General features: G+C 37.7%; 1 protein-coding gene across 3 annotated transcripts in view; it reads left to right on the top strand.

The window, feature by feature from the left end:
• The window catches only part of CHM (CHM Rab escort protein), a 249,676-nt gene that overhangs the window by 150,422 nt on the left and 78,446 nt on the right, over positions 1–20,808 (top strand). For 2 of the 3 annotated variants that reach the window (XM_047843816.1, XM_047843818.1), the window contains exons 10-11: positions 12,857–12,961; positions 13,357–13,420. In XM_047843816.1, coding sequence (XP_047699772.1) covers positions 12,857–12,961; positions 13,357–13,420 — 169 coding nt within the window. The remainder of the gene's footprint in view (positions 1–12,856; positions 12,962–13,356; positions 13,421–20,808) is intronic. The other variant, XM_047843817.1, reaches the window with a different exon arrangement.

Below are 20,808 nucleotides of genomic sequence, written 5' to 3'. Positions count from 1 at the left end.
TGGTCCAGTGTGTCATTCAAAGCCACTGTTTCTTTGTTGATGTTCTGCTGAGGTGATCTGTCCATTGATATAAGTGGGGTGTTAAAGTCCCCTACTATTATTGTATTATTATCAATGAGTTTCTTTATATTGTTTTATATATTTGGGTGTTCCAAGTTGGGAGAATAAATATTTAAAATTGGTAGATCTTTTTGTTAGATTGTCCCTTTTTTATGATATAGGGCCCTTCATCTCTTGTTATAGTCTTTGGTTTAAATCTATTTTGTCTGATACAAGTATTGCTACTTTGGCTTTCATTTGACTTCCTTTTGCATGGCAAATATTTCTGCATCCCCTCACTCTAAATATCCAGGTAACTTTAGATATAATATAAATTTCTTGTAGGAAGCATGTAGATGAGTCTTGGTTTTTTATCCATTCTGACACTCTATATCTTTAGATTGGAGCATTTAGTCCATTTACATTGAGAGTAATTATTTAGAGATATCTATTCAGTGCCATTTTATTACTTGTTTTATCATTGTTTCTCAAGATTTTCTCTGTTCCTTTTTAGTCTTTGTTACTTTAGGTTTGTCCTTCCCACTCAAAGAGTCTCCTTTAATATTTTTGACAGGCTGGTGTTCTGATCACGAACTCCTTTAGTTTTTGTTTGTCTGGGAAACTATCTCTTCTTCTATTGTGAATGATAGCATTGCTGGATAGAGTATTCTTTGCTGCAGTTTTTCCCATTCTGCATTTTGAATGTATCATTTCACTCCCTTCTAGTTTGCCAAATCTCTAGAGATATACAGCTAGCCTTATGGGTCTTCCTTGGAAAGTTGGGGACTTCTTTTTTCTTGCTGCTTTGATGAGTTTTTTTCTTTCTAGCTATGTTTTACAAATTTAATTACAATATGTCTTGGTGTTTGTCTGCTTTTGTTGATTTTGATAGGAGTTCTTTGTGCCTCCTGGATCTGGATGTCTGTTTCCTTCTCCAGATTAAGGAAGTTTTCAGCCATTATTTCTGCAAATAAATTTTCTACTCCACTTTCTCATTTTATTCCAGGACTCCTATGATCTGGATATTATTTGATAGAGTCACAGAGGTCCCTAAGTCTTTTATTGTGATCCATAATGCTTTTGTGTCTTTTGTTCAGCTTCACTGTTTTCCATTATTCTGTCTTCTATATTACTTATTTGTTCCTCTGCTTCTTTTATCATTGTTGTCATTACATCCAGTCTGTTTAGAATCTATCTCAGTACTGCGTTTTTCATTTCTGATTGTTTTTTAACTCTTTTATTTCTGTGGTAAGGATCTCCCTGAAATCTTCCATTCTTTCGTCAAGCCCAGTCAGCATCCTTATGATTGTTGCTTTAAATTCTTTATTCAGGTATATTAGTTTTTCTATTTTGCATAGATCTCTGGCCATGACCTTTTATTGTTTCCTTTGGGATGGATTTTTCCATCTTGGCATTTTGTCCAAGTCTCTGTTTTCTTCTCTGTGTTAGAAAAGCCTGTTATGTTTCCTTCTTCTGAGAGCAGTGGCTTTATGAAGAAGAGGTCATATAGTGTCCAACACCTGGTGCTTCAGGAGCGTATTTGGTGTATGCTGGGTGCACTCTGATGCTGTGTTTTGGCTGCTCTGTCCTTCAGGCCAGTGGTCTACAGAGGCTCTACTTACCTGCGGTGGCCAGCTTGTGGTGAGTTTTAAGTAGATATGCTGTGGTCTGCTTGTTAAATGAGACCTGTTGCTGCTTCTACTATAAACTGACACCTTATAGAATTCTCTGTTCAGGAAATGTGGTATTTGCAAGGGTTCCTGTGAGTCTTCTGGGTAAGGGACCTGCTGTGCTGGGACTTTGGCACACTTGCCAAGAAAGCCGTAGCAGCGGTGAGCAGAGAGCAGCGGGGTAGCACTTGGTGTAAGAAGGTTAGGCAGACACTGTTGGAGCTGTGCTTTTTATTGAAACTTACTTATACTGAGGGGCAGGTGAAGGAAATGGCACCAGCCAGCTCCTTTGTCCTCAGAGAAGGGTCTCAGTGCTTGCTGCTCTCAGGGAAGCACTCCCAGAAGATCAAATAATCTCTGTTCATATGTCCCAGGCATTTTTCAGATCATCATTTTCATACTGTCTCTGGATTGCTTCACTGCCTGGAGGAGCACAGTGCACTTTGGGCTTCATCCCAGCTAAGCCTGCTGAGTTTTAAAACTCCAAACCTATGGGAAGTGCTGTGGCAGGAACTTGAGCTGGTCTCTGGAAGAAGGGCAGTCACACAGAGGCAGTGGTGTGGGATTTTGAGCAATCTAGCTAAACAGCTAGTGTCAGGATGAAAAGCCCTTAGGAGGTGTCTCTGTGCCTATGCTGACGGCAGGGGAAGGCAATGGCTACCAGTGGGTCCTTTTTTGCCACCTCTCACAGATGCGCTCCAAGAGGAGAGAACAGTCTCTTGTGTGCCTTAAGAGATCCTCACATTGAGCTGTCTGCCCCTGGATTGGATGCCTGCCTTCTCTCCAGGAATAAGCCAGTGCTCTCAGGGCTCTATCCCAGTTAATCCTGTAGACCTCTAAAACGCCAGTCTTTAAGCCTGGCTGGCTGCAAAACTCATGAAAATCAACCCCTTTCATTTTCCCAGCCATTGACTTTGGGAAAGTGTCCTGCTTATGTGTTCTCCTGTGTACTCTTCTTTTTCTCTTGCCTTTCTCCATGATCACAGCTTCCTCCCCTCCACAGCACTTGCGATCTGCTTCTTCCCCAAACCATGTCTTTGTACTTCCTTTCTTCCTCGATGTGGCCTCTTCCCCTCTAGTTGTGGAATTTGTTCTGTCACTCCTCTGTTCAATTTCTTAGGTATTCAGAATGATATGATAGTTCCCTATTTGTGTTCAGGGAATGAGAGAAGCCTCGGGTCCTCCTACTACACAGCCATCAAAATCCTCTCCTGAATTTAGTTTAGTTTAGTTTAATTTATTTCAATTAGTTATTTGTTTATTTATTTAAGTAGGCTTCACATCCAGCATGGAGCCCAACACGGGTCTTGAACTCACAACCTTGAGATCAAGATCTGAGCTGCGAGCCAGAATTGGATGCTCAACCAACTGAGCCACCACCTAGGCCCTTCCTCTCTTGAATTTTAAACAGCGGACTGCTACTTATTTAACATTTTCTTTTATGTCTTAATGGAAAGACCTCAAGTATAATAATTATTGCCTAATAACTCCTTAAGGATGCATGGTCAGGTAGCCCTCGAATGAGAGATGACCTGGAACTCTATCCCTGCCATGAATGACAGTGAGCAAGTCACTTTTCTCTGGACCAGTCCCTTTATCTGTAAAATGAGTTAGATAGGCTCTGTAGTAATCACCCAGTCTCCTCCCCTGTATATAACATGCTTTGACTGAGTTAATAAAAGTACTTAGAGTAGTGCCTGGGTGGTTCAGTTGGTTGAGTGTCCGACTTCGACTCAGGTCATGATCTTACTGTTCGTGAGTTCAAGCCCCACATCGGGCTCTGACAACTCAGACCCTGGAGCCTGTTTCAGATTCTGTGTCTCCCTCTCTGCCCCTTCCTCCCTCCCTCCCTCCCTCCCTCCCTCCCTCTCTCTCTCTCTCTCTCTCTCTCTCAAAAATAAACATTAAAGAAAAACGTTTAAAAAAAGGTACTTAGTACTTTTTCCTTAATATTTATAAATAAATTATCCTAAATTGTTTTATATGCTCAAATATAGACCATTCTTATATATTGGTTAAACTTCAGTCCCAGTGAGAAATCAAAAAACTTTTGAACAACTTGAATGTGTTTACTTTTATGGATATGAATGAAATAGCAAAGTGTCTACTTACACTACTCATTTTATTATTATTATATTAGACCTCCAATTCTTCAAGGAATGTTTTTTTGTTGTCCCTCTTGGTTGTTTAAGATACAGCCATTTTGGATTCTGTTTGTGATTCTCTTCAAAATTTATTCCAAGCCATAATTATTTACTTCCTTAGTAGTAGAACAGTTTTTAAATTTGACCTGCATTTATAGTATTCTTGATATCTACAATATTCTCACTATAGTGTATTGTTTAAATGATCTTTAAAAGTTTTATTCAAGAGATAGCCAATACATGGGGCGCCTGGGTGGCGCAGTCGGTTAAGCGTCTGACTTCAGCCAGGTCACGATCTCGCGGTCCGTGAGTTCGAGCCCCGCGTCAGGCTCTGGGCTGATGGCTCAGAGCCTGGAGCCTGTTTCCGATTCTGTGTCTCCCTCTCTCTCTGCCCCTCCCCCGTTCATGCTCTGTCTCTCTCTGTCCCAAAAATAAATAAAAACGTTGAAAAAAAAATTTAAAAAGAAAGAGATAGCCAATACTTAAAAATTGTAAATTCATACCTTCACTAATAATTACCAAATTTATAGTAATTTTTTGCATTTTTAATAAAAATCCCATTCTGTCAAGTCTTATAGTCTCTATAAATAACTAAAGCTAGCATTGATTAAAGTTGACTCTAGCTAATTTTTCTTTTCCAAACACTACCTTGATGTTCAAAATCAAATACTCAAGAGAGTAGCAGGAGGTAGTTTGTCAGGACTTAAATTTAAAGAGAGGGATAATTTTTTGAGGGAAGAATATTGAAGTTATATTTAGATATATCCAGCTTAAATTTCTTTCTTTTAATATTCATTTTTGAGAGAGAGAGAGTGCATGTGAAAGTGGAGAAGGGGGCAGAGAGAGAGGGAGGCAGAGGATCTGAGGCAGACTCTGCACTGACAGCAGAGAGCCTGATGTGGGGCTCGAACTCACGAAACCAGATCATGACCTGTGCCCCCAGCATATATTTCTTTTTAGGAATCACGGTTGACTAAACAATTGTTTATTCTAAGTATAATTAGAATATCAATAAATAAATCAGCAAGAATTTACGTTTGTCTCGTTATGGTATTAGATTACCTACCTCTCCCTCTTTTTCTATTTGGTATATTTGTCATCCCCTTTCATGTAGTTAAGAACTACTCATGCTTGAGGTCTAAGGTATAAGTTTATTTTCTGATCCCACAGACTACATAAGAACCCTTTGCTAGCCCCCTGAGTCAGGTCCCTTTATATGATTGTTTGTAAGTTCTGTGTAAGAAAAGGCACAATCTTTCTACTATATGTCCAGAAGCTAAGCAGGTTCTTATCACCCATTACACTCGTAGCTATCTGTTAAATGAATGAATGAATATTAAAAACTGATAGTCTTTTTGGTGCTTTTGTTCACCATTCATTAAGGAAAGCTATAGAAACATAAATGATCATAGCATTGAGTTCAGTATGGTGATTACATGTCAAAGTAATGTACAAACTTTAAGAGAAGAAATCTAAAATATGTAACCATACTTACTTTCAGCTAGATCTTATTTTTCTTTTTTGTTTAATTTGCTTTTCCTGAGAGCCACATTGACTGTGCTCTTTTTGCTATATTATCCATTGGCTCTGCTTTTTAATTTTCAGAGGACGTAGGTCTCAGTAGTCTTTTCTATACCCTGTCACTTTAATACTGAACCCCTGTGTTAACTGTTTCTGTGAATACCGAATGCTCTTGTTGAGTAGCTTTATTTTTCTTTGTAGCTGTGCTGTGTAAAACTCCTATAAAGTGGATTTGGCCATTTAGCAGTACAATATTTGATACTAGGGTAAGGTATGGATGACCTTGGACCAGATATGTCTGTAACCAGTAGTCTGAATCTAATTACTTCAGCAGTGTTCTTTTGTACTTCAGCTGTCTCACTAGAATTCCTGCTGTGACTATTTCTTAGAGTTATCTTTTTCCTGATGTCAGGAATAACTATACGTGTTATATCTGTCCCAGATACTCAGAAGTTAGTAATAAATAATATGTTAGAGCAAGTGTGAGGTACTTACCTTAACTACCATTGGTCATTGTAGGAAAATTGCTGAATTTCTTGATTTTAGCATTTCTCATTTGCAAATGGTAGCGATAATATTCTATACATTTAACCTCCAACCTCCATGCTAGTTGCTATGAGAATAATGAAATGAGTAAAACATGGACTTTGCCTTTGTGTACGAAGAGAGAGGTAAACAGTGCAGACTCTAAAGTCAGATAGACCTGGATCTATATTGTGGCTTCCCCCTCTTACTAGCTGAATGAGCTTTAAAAGTTATTTAACCTCTCTGTGCTCCAGTTTCTGTATAAAGTGGGACATGACAGTAATACCTTATTGGGTTATTATGATTATTAACAGATAAAGCAGGTAGAACCATTTGTTATACACAGTAAGAGTTCAATACATGTTAACTAGTTGCAGTTATTACTGTAATTGGATACTTTGGAATCCCATGGAGAATGTATATCCTGAAGATCCTTTTGTGCCCACGCTAAGGAGTTTGGACTATAATTAGTGGGTAAATAACAAGATTAGGTTTGCTACTTTATTAATTCTGGCATTGATTTGGAAGAAGCACCTTGATGGTAGGAGATTGTTTTGCCTCCTAAATCAGAGGTTCTGATTCTTTGTTTTTGTCTCCACAGTGTTCACATGCACAAAATGCTTCCATTGTTCAGCCATCTATGCAACAAGTATTAGTTGTTTTCTGTGTCCCATGCATTAGGAATATAGCCGAGAACAAGACAATTATGGTCTTTGTTATTATGGAGGTTAGAGTCTACAGGAGGACATAAAAGAAAAAATAAATTTATGAAATAATTACACATTGAGATATTTTTACTCTGCAGATCTAGCTCTGTTCCTCCCTGTGAAAAGCTTCAGTGGCTTTATATCACTTCAGAATAAAGTATAAGACCCTTCAACATGACATGGGAGGCTTTGGGATCTGGCCTGTGCCTGCTCATCTCTCTTTCCTCCCTGCTTTCATTTTACTGTCATTTAACACTGAAATGTTTGTGGTTCCCTATACTTTTCTTACTTGCCTCTGTATCCCTGCAAATGCTGCCCTTCTACTTGAAATATTCCTATTTGCTTACTTAACTAGATATCATCCTTTAAAAGCAGCTAATGTTGGGGTGCCTGGGTGGCTCAGTTGGTTAAATGTCTGACTTTGGCTCAGGTCATGATCTCATGGTTCGTGGGTTCGAGCCTTGTATTGGGCTCTGTCCTTCAGATTCTGTGTCTCCCTCTCTCTGCCCCTCCCCCACTTGTACTCTATTTCTCTCTCTCTCTCTCTCTCAAAAAATAAACAAACATTTAAAAAATCTAAAAAATAAGTAAAAGCAGCTAATGTTATCACTTTCTCTGAAGAGCATTCCTTATACTCCACCTTTCCCCCCCACCCCCCCCCCCCAAGCTGAGTTAGATACCTTCCCTTAGTACTCTAATGATGTCCTCTTCTCATTTCTTATCCCTGGACTTGGGATTTGTCTTATAATTGCCTTCATTATACTGGGAGCACCTTAAAGATAAGATTTTTTGTTTAATTTTTTTTAACGTTTATTTATTTTTGAGAGAGAGAGAGACAGAGACAGAGCATAAACAGGGAAGGGTCAGAGAGAGAGGGAGACACAGAATCCGAAACAGGCTCCAGGCTCTGAGCTGTCAGCACAGAGCCTGACTCAGGGCTCGAACTCACGAACCGCAAGATCATGACCTGAGCTGAAGCCGGATGCTTAACCGACTGAGCCACCCAGGCGCCCCAAGGATAAGATATTTTTATTCTTATCTCTTAGAACAGTGCTTAGCACATGATTGTTATGCCATCATTTACATCAAACAAATGAACTACTGACTCTTAGTAGTTCATTATCCTATTAGACTTAACATGCATCTTAAGGCAGTGTAGTAGAGATGGAGAGAAGAGACTGGTTTCAAAAAATCTTTGTAAGTTGGAATCAAAATTAAGTAGCAGATTAGATATAGGAAGAGAGTTTCTGAGCTAGGGAAGGTAACCACCGGTCGTGTCATTACATGAGATTGGTATTCCAAGGGGGGGAAAAGGTAAGGAGTCATGATGAACTCAGTTTGGGGTATGCTAGGTTTAAAAAGGGTTTGGAGTCTGTCTAGAAAGAAATAGATATTAGACATTTAAAAATATGGATACAGAGCTTGGGATTGGTCAGAGCAAAGAGCCATAGATTTTGGAGTTACCTGTTAATGGTGTCTGAGACGATTGGAATGAATTTTTACCCAAGAAAGATGAAAGATAAGCATTTTGGAATAGTTTTCTTGAAGAGGTAACATTTGAACTAATGTGTTTTAGAAAGCATGGAAGGGCATAGTGAGCAGAGAATTATTTTACTTCCATCACTGATTGGGATCTTCTGATATCATTAATTAATGTATTTTTCTCTTTATTATTTCATGTGATTTCTGCATTTTATCCTATAATTAGGATATTAAAATTATTTTTTGACATTTATTCATTTTTGAGAGTAATAGAGACAGAGCATGAGCAGGGAAGGGGCAGAGAGAGAGGGAGACACAGAATCCGAAGCAGGCTCCAGGCTCTGAGCTGTCAGCACATGGCCCAATGCGGGGCTTGAACTCACAGACTGCAAGATCAAGACGTGAGCCGAAGTCGGACACCTAACCGACTGAGCCACCTAGGTGCCCCTGTAATTAGGATATTAATTCTGAAGATCATAGAGATTGGATACCTGTTGTGGTATATTTCTCTTCTGGGCCAAATTCTACATAAAGTTTTCATCTCGCTGAGCATTTTTCCTTATCATTTTTCTCTATATGTTCTCATGTCATTGAACCAAAAATTGAATAACTGTTGTGATTTGTTGATTTAGAAAACTCACCTCTAGAAATGTTCTGTCTGGCTTAAGTGATTTTTATGGTGATCATTCTTATGATGATTCTTATGACAAGCTTGGTCCTTATGTCTATGTAATTGAGCACTCCTATCATGTCCCTTCTCAGTGTACTATTTCTGAGGCTCAGCAAGGCCCTCAAGTAAATCCAGAATGCTGTTAATCTTTAATGGCTTCCTCAGGTTTATGTGGGAAGAGTTTTAATGTCTCTGGCAGCACTGTTTCATGTTACTGTTTTCCATTACTTAAGTGTCATCTAATTTTTTTATATTTATCTTTATAACACGAAGTCTAAGTATAGGTCCCAAATTAATATTTCTTTCTTCGTTGTTCCCCTAATTAGGCCTACTACCTTATAATAAGTCAAGTATCTGAGGGGAAAACAAATTTTATTCCTTAGTTAAACATTCTTTGGTTTGAACAGCCTTGCTCAGGCCTTAGTACTTCATAGTGAGACTATCAGGTGAGTTGTGTTACCATCATCTGCCAGACTGGGCATATATGACCATCACATCAGTTTCTGTAGAAATCACATTACTATTATTATTATTTTTTTTTTACATTTATTTATTTTTGATAGAGACAGAGCACAAGTGGGGGAGGGGCAGAGAGAGAAAGAGACACAGAATCCGAAGCAGGCTTCAGGCTTTAGGCTCTGAGCTATTAGCACACAGACTGACGCAGGGCTCAAACTCACAAACCACGATACCATGACCTGAGCCGAAGTCAGACACTTAACCGACTAAACCACCCCGGTGCCCCTGTCACTATTATTTTAAATGTTTATTTTTGAGAGAGAAAGAGAGCATGCAAGTAGGGGAGGGGCAGAGATAGAGTGGGGGACAGAGGATCCCAAGCAGGCTCTGTGCTGACAGCAGTGAACCCGATGTGGGGCTCAAACCATGAACTGTGAGATCATGACCTCAGCTGAAGTTAGACTCTCAACTGACTGAGCCACCTAGGCACCTCTATTATTATTTTTACTTTAGCAGTAGCTCTTGACTTTTCTCCACCTAGCACAGCCTAAAACTACAACAGTAATGGTGGCATGCTTGATAGTGATTCTCCGTTGGGATTTGGGAGTTTATCAGAATCTCCAGGGGTACTTATAATTTGAAAAAGTCCCCCAGGTGTGATTCTGATTTGCTCCCTCTTCCTCCTCCTCCTCCTTCTCTGAGAATCGCTGTTTCATCTAGAAGCTTCAGCATAAATAGGCACATTTAGTGGTATATTATCCTTGCATAGATGAACTGCCTAATCCCCCACACCTCCCCTTTGAGTGGTCCCCAGTAGTTCTTTCTAATATCATGACTTATGAAACTAGTGTCTACCTGTTACCAAGGTTTAGCTACCACCGAAGCAGCCCTTTTAGTGTTTGGAAGCCTGCAAAACAAGGGAGCCTCTACTAGCTTGAGGGCCAGGTTTAATTGTGTGGTTTATTTAAACGGGAGCCTTTTGCAAACACTTACTAGAGTCCAGGATTTATATTAATACCATTCTCCCACCCCCATCAATTTCATTCCAGTATTTTACGATGAATATTTTCAAATCTACAGCAACGTTGATAGAATTTCAGGATGAATACTTGCATAGCCACAATCTAGATTGTTAATCTAGGTATAACATGATTAAGCAAGTAGATTAAAATGTTAATTGTACCGAAATATTCATCCCTCTGTCCATCTGTTCACCTTTTTTTTTTTCAACGTTTATTTTATTTTTGAGACAGAGAGAGAGCATGAATGGGGGAGGGTCAGAGAGAGAGGGAGACACAGAATCCGAAACAGGCTCCAGGCTCTGAGCAGTCAGCACAGAGCCTGACGCGGGGCTCGAACTCACGCACCGCGAGATCGTGACCTGAGCCGAAGTCGGACGCTTAACCGACTGAGCCACCCAGGCGCCCCCATCTGTTCACCTTTTTAAGCATTTCATGGTAAATTATAGGTATCAGTACAACTTCCCCTACATACCAGCATTTCATGGTAAATTATAGGTATCAATACAATTTCCCCTAAACACCATGGCATGTCTATCATTAATAAGAGTTGAATATTTATTTATAGCTTTTTCTTTTTGATGTAAAATTTACATACAGTGAAGTGCCCAAATCTTAAGTACTCATTGGCAGAGTTTGGATAAATGACATATGTGAGTAACCCAAAGCCTTATCAAGATCTAGAAGATTATAACACCCTCTTTTTTTCCGCCCAGATTATTCCCTCTTGACTTCTATAGTTTCTGACTTAAAGGTAAGAAAAAGGCTTGTCAGTGCTTGTAGGACAAACAGGGATCAGTGTTTAAGGATGGATCAGTACATTTCTCTTTTCCATTGCCTAAAGTACCTTGTGTTTTAAATTGTATATGCATGTTTTAAAGTAGGATACTGAGTAAATAACTTATGTTTTCAGTTTTTAAATAATTATTTTGGGAAATACTGTATCTAAATATAAATACCTTATATCTATTTAGTTAAGTATTTTATAAGTCAAAAGCTCTAATTAAATGAAATGTGAAGAAATATGCATAGAAACATAAGTGGGGAAGAGAAAGGAATAAGAGGTGAGATGGGGAAAAATCACATAAATAATAACGTAATATAATTTACACTATGTATTAATGTGTGGCTAATTGATTATATATTATGTATATCTAACATCATGATTTGTCTATCCTGAAAACAGTGGTATGCCATTTATTCAAGAATATCAACACATAATAATCTGCCTTTAGGAAATACACATTAAATTCCTCTCACTGTTGGTCTTCGGTGTTTTTCATTTTATTTTTAATGCCTTTATATCTGGTAAATATCTCTTATTTGGCTTATTTTTAGAGTAATGTAACATACTTTAATGTATATCAGTACATTTCAAATATGGTATAAGTTTTAAATCATTTGCTTGCATTTTATGAAGAGTAACTGATAAATGTATTTCTAATAATTCTGGTTCCAAAAGGAGAAGCTTTGACAAAAGTAAATTGTGATATTTTCATAATAAAAAGATATGGCAAACATGCAGGCATTTGCATATCTTTCCTGAAATATTGCATACTGGGTTTGTCAGTGCTGCTAAGTCCATTTCAAGGATGTTTCCCTTAGTCCATTAGTTTGGATAATGAGCCCTATAAAGTACATTTATAACTTGTGGCACTGCAAGGAGAAGGATTCTAATTTTCATCCTTTTATCTAGACACATTGAAAGAAGGTCAATAGAGGGTTCTATATGATTCATTGTCCCAACACATATCAGATGACAGAGACCTGATAATCTCCATGCATAACTGTTTTCCTTGTTTAGAAATAGCACTTGAAAGGAATCTTTCTGTGATTATCCTTTGAGGTAAAGTGGAAACATTAAAAGAAGCTTTATCCCTCTTTTTTTTTTTGTTTGTTTAAAACATTTTCACATGTGTGACCAGATAGCTATTGTTGAACAAAAGATAAAGCAACACTTAACAGAAAAATTAAAAACCTTTAGTGGCTTTTACAGACTGAATGATATAACAAGATATTTGACCAATTTTTCTTTCCTCCTTTTTCTTAGATTCATTAAGGAAAAAAAAAGTCCGTTTTCTAAACAAAGGAAAAGCTTCTATGTTTCTAAACATTAAACAACTTATAGTGTAATACTTGTACTAGCATTATTCTTAATGGAATTCAAAATAAATATTTAAATTGTATTCCATGCTTATGGTTTAAACACTTCAAAATAGCAACAAGAATATATATTCTGTAATTTAGTGTCAATTTTATGTCAAAATGTGAAATTGTATGGGGCGCCTGGGTGGCTCAGTCGGTTGAGCGTCCGACTTCGCTCAGGTCACGATCTCAGGATCTCAGGTCCGTGAGTTCGAGCCCCGCGTCAGGCTCTGGGCTGACAGCTCAGAGCCTGGAGCCTGCTTCAGATTCTGTGTCTCCCTCTCTCTCTGGCCCTCCCCCTGTTCATGCTCTGTCTCTCTCTCTGTCTCAAAAATAAATAAATGTTAAAAAAAAAAATGTGAAATTGTATACTGTATTAAAGGGTTTATTAGATTCAAAATTATAGCTGATATTTATTTTTTTAGTTGTGTAATCATTAATGAGAACTTTTTTGCTATGTTTATCTTCTTTGTAGATGTAAAGCAGTCATAGATCAGTTTGGTCAGAGAATAATTTCTAAGCATTTCCTTGTGGAGGACAGTTACTTTTCTGAGAACACATGCTCACATGTACAATACCGGTAAGGCACCCCTCCATCCTCCGTCCAAGGGATGGTGAAACATAGGAAAATTTAGCTGTGGTGATTATATTGACACTTCTGTATGTCTGTGTCCTTCAAGTTAGATGCAAATGTATACCAAACCAATAATATATCCAATATGTCTGCTGTTCTCTTATAGAGTCTGGTTGTAGAGGAGTACAGTCTAATTTTGACTCCTTTGCATCAGCTGGGGTTTGTCTGCAGCTCCTTTCACAGGCCAAGGAAAGATTAAAGCAGAGCTTGACTTGGTTTGGGGAGGTGACACTTTTATCATGACTTAAATCTTTGAAACTTGCCTTCTGGTAGTTATGTAACTATAAATGAAACTTATCTGTGGAATCTGAATAACTGATGAACTGTTTTGTGCGTTACAGGCAAATCTCCAGGTCAGTCCTGATTACAGATAGATCTGTACTAAAAGCGGATTCAGATCAACAGGTAATTTTAGTTCTGTACTTTTTAATAAATATTGCTACATTAATTTATATAGTAATATGTATAAATTATATTGGTGAAATAAAATGTGTTAAGCCATAAACTGATGTATTTAATGCATTTTTTAAAATACCTAATGGCAATTCTGTAATAATCTTGGTTTTTTAAGATTTCCTTCTAGCAGAACAAATAATTGCATCCATTACATAAGGTAACAGATTTAATCTATGCAGACTAAATCCCAGTTTTGACAGCTAGTCTCTGAAATTGAAAATATATAGTTATGGGAAGAAGAGAAACCCCAGACAAAACATTTAAAACTCTTGGAGGAAAATGCTTATGGTAACCAACCCGAGAGCAATGGTGGCAATCTCACCATTAGGCCTGGTGTGAATGAGTACCAGCACACATCTGGTTCTGATACTTCCTCATCACCATTGTTCCTTTCAGTACCTTTTTCCTTCTCCTCACTGCCTGTTCTCTAGGAACATCTTTATGCATATGATTTTTCCTCAGTCTGTATTCTTAAATTCCAGAAGTATGCCCCCTTCTTCTGATGCTATCATGCAGTGACTGATAAAATCAACTTACTTATTAGTTTCGTGTAACTCTCAGACCTTTTCTACGTGTTACTGCTAAACATAGGTTCCAAAAATTCCTTAACTGAGAAGTTTTCTGATTTAAAACACATCTGGGGGCGCCTGGGTGGCGCAGTCGGCTAAGCGTCCGACTTCAGCCAGGTCACGATCTCGCGGTCCGTGAGTTCGAGCCCCGCGTCGGGCTCTGGGCTGATGGCTCAGAGCCTGGAGCCTGTTTCCGATTCTGTGTCTCCCTCTCTCTCTGCCCCTCCCCCGTTTATGCTCTGTCTCTCTCTGTCCCAAAATAAATAAATAAACGTTGAAAAAAAAATTTTTTTTAAACACATCTGTTTTGCATATGAGCATAAATATTTTCTATTAATGATTGTGTAAACAATAAATTTCTTTTACATGCCATCCAGTGTTCTGAGATCTGAAGAGACAGTGCTAACCAAGATAGGATCTCTTCCCTCATAACTTGCAGTCTGAAAGATACACGTATAGACAGATGAATAGCAGCTATAGTTCAACATGACAAGTATGAACAAAGAATGGTACAGCAGCTATTTTAGTGCTCATCACAGTCTTCTGTAATTGCCAGTTGACTTGTGTATCTTCCAGTAAACTATAAGCCTTGTGAATGTGTTGAAGAGTGACAGAGAGGCAGAAAAATGAAGAGAGAAAATAGAGACAGTTCTGTAGAAGCTGAACTGAGAAGAGTAGGAAACAGGAAGTGATTCCTGAAGAGAGATGTGGAAGTGAAGAGGGCTTTTCTTTTCTTTTTTTTTAATGTAGATTTTTATCTATATTATCTTCAAGGAGTTTTATACTTTTATGTTTTACATGTAGGTCAGGGGGATCCTGGGTAGCTCAATCAGTTAACACCCCAATATTGGCTCAGGTCATGATCTTACAGTTCATGAGTTTGAGCCCCGTGCTGGGCACTGTGCTGACAGCTCAGAGCCTGGATCCTGCTTCGGATTCTGTGTCTCCCTCTCTCTCTGCCCAACCCCACTCACACTCTGTCTTTCCCTCTCAAAAATAAATAAATGTTAAAAAAATTATATCTGTGATGCATACTGTGTAAATTTTGGAAGGATATAAAATCTGTGTATAGATTTTTTTTTTTAATTTATGTCCAAGTTAGTTAGCATATAGTGCAACAATGATTTAAGGGGTAGATTCCTTAATGCCCCTTACCCATTTAGCCCATCCCACCTCCCACAACCCCTCCAGTAACCCTCTGTTTGTTCTCCATATTTAAGACTCTCTTATGTTTTGTCCCCCTCCCTGTTTTTATATTATTTTTCTTCCCTTCCCTTGTGTTCATCTGTTCTGTGTCTTAAAGTCCTCATATGAGGGAAGTTATATGATATTTGTCTTTCTCTGATGAATTTGCTTGGCATAATACCCTCTAGTTCTATCTGCATAGTTGCAAATGGAAAGATTTCATTCTTTTTGATTGTGAAGTAATACTCCATTGTATATATATACCACATCTTCTTTATCCATTCATCCATTGATGGACATTTGGGCTCTTTCCATACTTTGGCTATTGTTCATAGTGCTGCTATGGACATTGGGGTGCATGTGTGCCATTCAAACAGCATACCTGCATCCGTTGGATAAATACCTAGTAGTGCAATTGCTGGGTCATAGGGTAGTTCTATTTTTAGTTTTTTGAGGAACCTCCATACTGTTTTCCAGAGTGGTTGCACCAGTTTGCATTCCCACTAGCAGTGCAAAAGAGATCCTCTTTCTCCACATCCTCACCAACATCTGTTGTTCCCTGAGTTGTTAATGTTAGCCACTCTGGCAGGTGTGAGGTGTTATCTCATTGTGGTTTTGATTTTTATTTCCCTCATGATGAGTAATGTGGAGCATTTTTTCATGAGTTGGTTAGCCATTTGGATGTCTTCCTTGAGGAAGTATCTATTCATGTCTTTTGCCCATTTCTTCACTGGATTACTTGTTTTTGGGGTATTGAGTTTGTTAAGTTCTTTATAGATTTTGGATACTAACACTTTATCTAATATGTTGTTTGCAAATATCTTCTCCCATTCTGTCAGTTGCCTTTTAGTTTTTCTGATTGTTTCCTTTGCTGTGCAGAAGCTTTTTATTTTGATGAGGTCCCAATGGTTGATTTTTGCTTTTGTTTCTCTTGACTCTGGAAACCTGTTGCGTTAAAAGTGGCTGCGGCCAAGATCAAAGAGGTTTTTGCCTGCTTTCTCCTTGAGGATTTTGATGGCTTCCTGTCTTACATTTTGAGTTTGTTTTTGTGTATGGTGTAAGAAAGTGGTCCGGGTTCATTCTTCTGCATGTTGCTGTCCAGTTTTCCCAGCACTTCTTGCTGAAGAGACTGTCTTTATTCCATTGGATATTCTTTCCTACTTTGTCAAAGATTAGTTGGCCTTATGTTTGTGGGTCCATTTTGGGGTCCTCTATTCTGTTCTATTGATCTGAGTGTCTGTTTTTATACCAGTACCCTACTGTCTTGATGATTTCAGCTTTCTAATACAGCTTGAAGTCTGGGATTGTGATGTCTCCTGCTTTGGTTTTCTTTTTCAAGATTGCTTTGGCTATTCAGGGTGTTTTTGGGTTCCATAAAAATTTTAGGATTATTTTTTTCTAGCTCTGTGAAGAAGACTGGTGTTATTTTGATTGGGATTACATTGAATATGTAGATTGCTTTAGGTAGTATCGACATTTTAACGATATTTGTTCTTCCTATCCAGGAGCAGGGAATTTTTTTCCATTTTTTTTGTGTCTTCTTCAATTTCCTTCATAAGCTTTCTATAGTTTTCAGTGTATAGATTTTTCACCTCTTTGGTTAGATTTATTCCTAGGTATTTTATGGTTTTTGGTGCAATTGTCAATGGGATCAATTCCTTGATTTCTCTTTCTGTTGTTTCATCGTTGGTGTATAGGAATGCAACTGATTTCTGTACACTGATTTTATATCCTGCGACTTTTCTGAATTCATGGATCAGTTCTATCAGTTTTTTGGTGGAATATTTAGGGTTTTCCATATACAGTATCATGTTATCTGCGAAGAGTGAGAGTTTGACCTCCTCCTGGTCGATTTGGATGCCTTTTATTTCTTTGTGTTTTCTGATTGCAGAGGTTAAGACTTCCAATGCTATGTTGAATAACAGTGGTGAGAGTGGACATCCCTGTCTTGTTCCTGACCTTAGTGGGGAAGCGCTCAGTTTTTCCCCATTGAGGATGATATTAGCGTTGGGTCATTCATATATGGCTTTTTATGGTCTTGAGTTATGGTCCTTCTATCCCTACTTTCTTAAGGGTTTTTATCAAGAAAGGATGCTGTATTTAGTCAAATGCTTTGTCTGCATCTATTGAGAGGATCATATGGTTCTTGTCCTTTTTTTATTCATGTGATGAATCACATTGATTGTTTTGCAGATATTGAACCAGCCCTGCATCCCAGGTATAAATCCCACTTGGACGTGGTGAATAATTTCTTTAATGTATTGCTGTATCCGGTTGGCTAATATCATCTTGAGGATTTTTACATCCATGTTCATCAGGGAAATTGGTCTCTAGTTCTCTTTTTTAGTGTGGTCTTTGGTTTTAGAATCATGGTAATGCTGGTTTCATAGAAAGTGTTTGGAAGTTTTCCTTCCATTTCTATTTTTTGAAACATCTTCAAGAGAATAGGTGTTAACTTTTCCTTAAATGTTTGGTAGAATCCCCCTGGAAAGCCATCTGGCCCTGGACTCTTGTTTTTTTTTTTTTTTTTGGAGATTTTTGATTACTAATTCGATTTCCTTACTGATTATGGGTCTGTTCAAATTTTCTGTTTCTTCCTGTTTCAGTTTTGGTAGTGTATATGTTTCTAGGAATTTGTCCATTTCTTTCAGATTGCCCATTTTATTGGCATATAATTGCTCATAATATTCTCATTATTGTTTTTATTTCTGCTGTGTTGGTTATGATCTCTCCTCTTTCATCTTGATTTTATTTATTTGGGTCCTTTCCTTTTTCTTCTTGATGAAACTGGCTAGTGGTTTATCAGTTTTGTTAATTCTTTCAAAGAACCATCTTCTGGTTTCATTGATCTGTTCTGTTTTTTTGGTTTCAATAGCATTGACTGCTGTTCTGATCTTTATTATTTCCTGTCTTCTGCTGGTTTTGGGTTTTATTTGCTGTTCTTTTTCCAGCTCTTTAAGGTGTAAGGTTGGGTTGTATATCTGAGACCTTTCTTCCTTCTTTACGAAGACGTGGATTGCTATATACTTTCCTCTTATAACCACCTTTGCTGCGTCCCAGAGGTTTTGGGTTGTAGTGTTGTCATTTTCCTTGGCTTCCATGTACTTTTAATTTCCTCTTTAACGTCTTGGTTAGCCCATTCATTCTTCAGTAGGATGTTCTTTAGTCTCCAAGTATTTGTTACCTTTCCAAATTTTTTCTTGTGGTTGATTACAAGTTTCATAGTGTTGTGGTCTAAAAATACGCACTGTATATTCTTGATCTTTTTGTACTTGTTGAGGGCTGATTTGTGTCCCAGTATATAGTCCATTCTGGAGAACGTTCCATGTGCATTGGAGAAGAATGTATATTCCACTGCTTTAGGATAAAATATTTCCAATTTATCTGTTAAGTTCATCTTTTCCAGTGTGTCATTCAAAGCCATTGTTTCCCTGTTCATTTTCTGATTAGATGATCTGTCCATTGTAAGTGGGGTGTTGAAGTCCCGTACTCTTATGGTATTATTATCAATGAGTTTCTTTATGTTTGTGATTAATTGATTTGTATCTTTGAGTGTTTCCACATTTGGAACCTAAATGTTTACAATTGTTAGGTCTTCTTGGTGGGTAGACCCCTTTATTATTTTATAATGCCCTTCTTCATCTCTTGTTACAGTCTTTATTTTGAAGTCTAGATTATCTGATATAAGCTTAACTGCTTTGGCTTTCTTTTGTTGATCATTAGCATGAGATGGTTCTCCATCCCCTTGCTTTCAATCTGAAGGCGTCTTTAGGTCTAAAGTGGGTCTCTTGTAAACAGCATATAGATGGATCTTGTTTTCTTATCCATTCTGTTACCCTGTGCCTTTTGATTGGAGCCTTGAGTCCATTGACGTTTGAGTGAGTACTGAAGGCTATGAATTTATTGCCATTATGTTACTTGTAGTGTTGGAGTTTCTGGTGGTGTTCTCTGGTCCTTTCTACTCTTTCTTGCTTTTGGTATTTATTTATTTACTTACTTACTTACTTACTTACTTACTTACTTACTTATATATTTCATCTTTTCTCCCCTCAGAGAGTTCTCATTAAAATTTCTTGCAGGGCTGGTTTAGTGCTCAAGAACTCTTTTAATTTTTGTTTGGGAAACTTTTAATCTCTCCTTCTATTGTGAATGACAGCCTTGCTGTACAAAGAATTCTTGGTTGCATGTTTTTCTGATTCAACACATTGAATATGTCCTGCCACTCCCTTCTGGCCTGCCAAGTTTCTGTGGATAGGTCTGCTGCAAACCTGATCTGTCTTCCCTTGTAAGTTAAGGACTTTTTTCCCTTGCTGCTTTCATGATTCTTTCCTTGCTTGAGTATTTTGTGAATTTGACTATGATCTGCCTTGTTGATGGTCCTTTTTTGTTGAATCTAATGGGAGTCCTCTGTGTTTCCTGGATTTGATGTCTTCCTTTCCCCAGGTTAGGAAAGTTTTTTGCTATGATTTGCTCACATAACTCTTCTACCCCTTTTTTCTCTCTCTTCATCTTCTGGGACCCCTATGATTCTGATGTTGTTCCTTTTTAATGAGTCACTGATTTATCTAATTCTTAAATCGTGCTCTTTTGCCTTAGTCTCCATCTTTTTTTCTGCTTGATTATTCTCCATGAGTTTATCCTCTATATCACTGATTATCTGCTCTGACTCATACATCCTTGCTGCCATGGCAACCATTCGAGATTGCAGCTCAGTTACAACATTTTTTACTTCATCCTGACTAGCTTTTATTTCTTTTACGTCTGTAGATTCGGATTCTAATCTATTTTCAATCCCATCTAGTATTCTTCTTATTGTGATTCTAAATTCTGGTTTAGACATCTTGCTTTTATCTGTGTTAGATAAGTTTGTGGCTGTCATTTCTTCCTGCTTTTTCTTTTGGGGTGAATTTCTTCGTTTTGTCATTTTGAAGAGAGAAAAGGAATTAATGAGGTAACAAAATTTTAAAATTAAAAAAAATTAAAATTAAAAAATTAAAAACAAGAAACACACACACAAAATGAAATAAATGATGCTATATCCTAGGTGTGCTTTGGTGTAGGTGTTGAAAGGGGCTTGACAGATTAGAGATAAAGTCAAGAAAAAAAATGGAAATCGTTTGAAAATTTGGAAAAACATATACACTGAAATAGAATAAAATGAAATGGTATAAGTAAAATAGAGTTTGAAAAAATTTACACAAAATAAAAAATATAGTAGAAAAAATTTAAAGAAAAATATTTTTAATAAAGATTGAAAATAAAAATATTTTTCTCTTTCTGAATTCAAGAAAAAAGAAACGAAAAAGAGAAAAAAAAATTGAATAGATCGACCAGCAAACAGACTGAAATACAATTGAAATTACTTCTTTTTCCCCTAGAAGTCATACTATGATGTGACTGATAGTCTGTAAACTAAGCAGGCCAAGAGACTTGTGTTCCTGAAAGGGGAGGTTGGCCCAGTTGGTGGAGCTTGGTGTAATGGTTCCGTTCTCCACTAGATGGCGCTGCTTAGCTTACTTGGGTTTATTGTTGTGGTGCTTGTAGGTGTGTATGTGCATGTGCGGGAGCAGTGAAAATGGTGTC

Source organism: Prionailurus viverrinus, chromosome X (assembly GCF_022837055.1).
Source record: "Prionailurus viverrinus isolate Anna chromosome X, UM_Priviv_1.0, whole genome shotgun sequence".
NCBI lineage: Eukaryota > Metazoa > Chordata > Mammalia > Carnivora > Felidae > Prionailurus > Prionailurus viverrinus.
The sequence above is the reverse complement of the archived record's forward strand: the minus strand, read 5'-3'. Positions and strand labels throughout refer to the sequence as shown.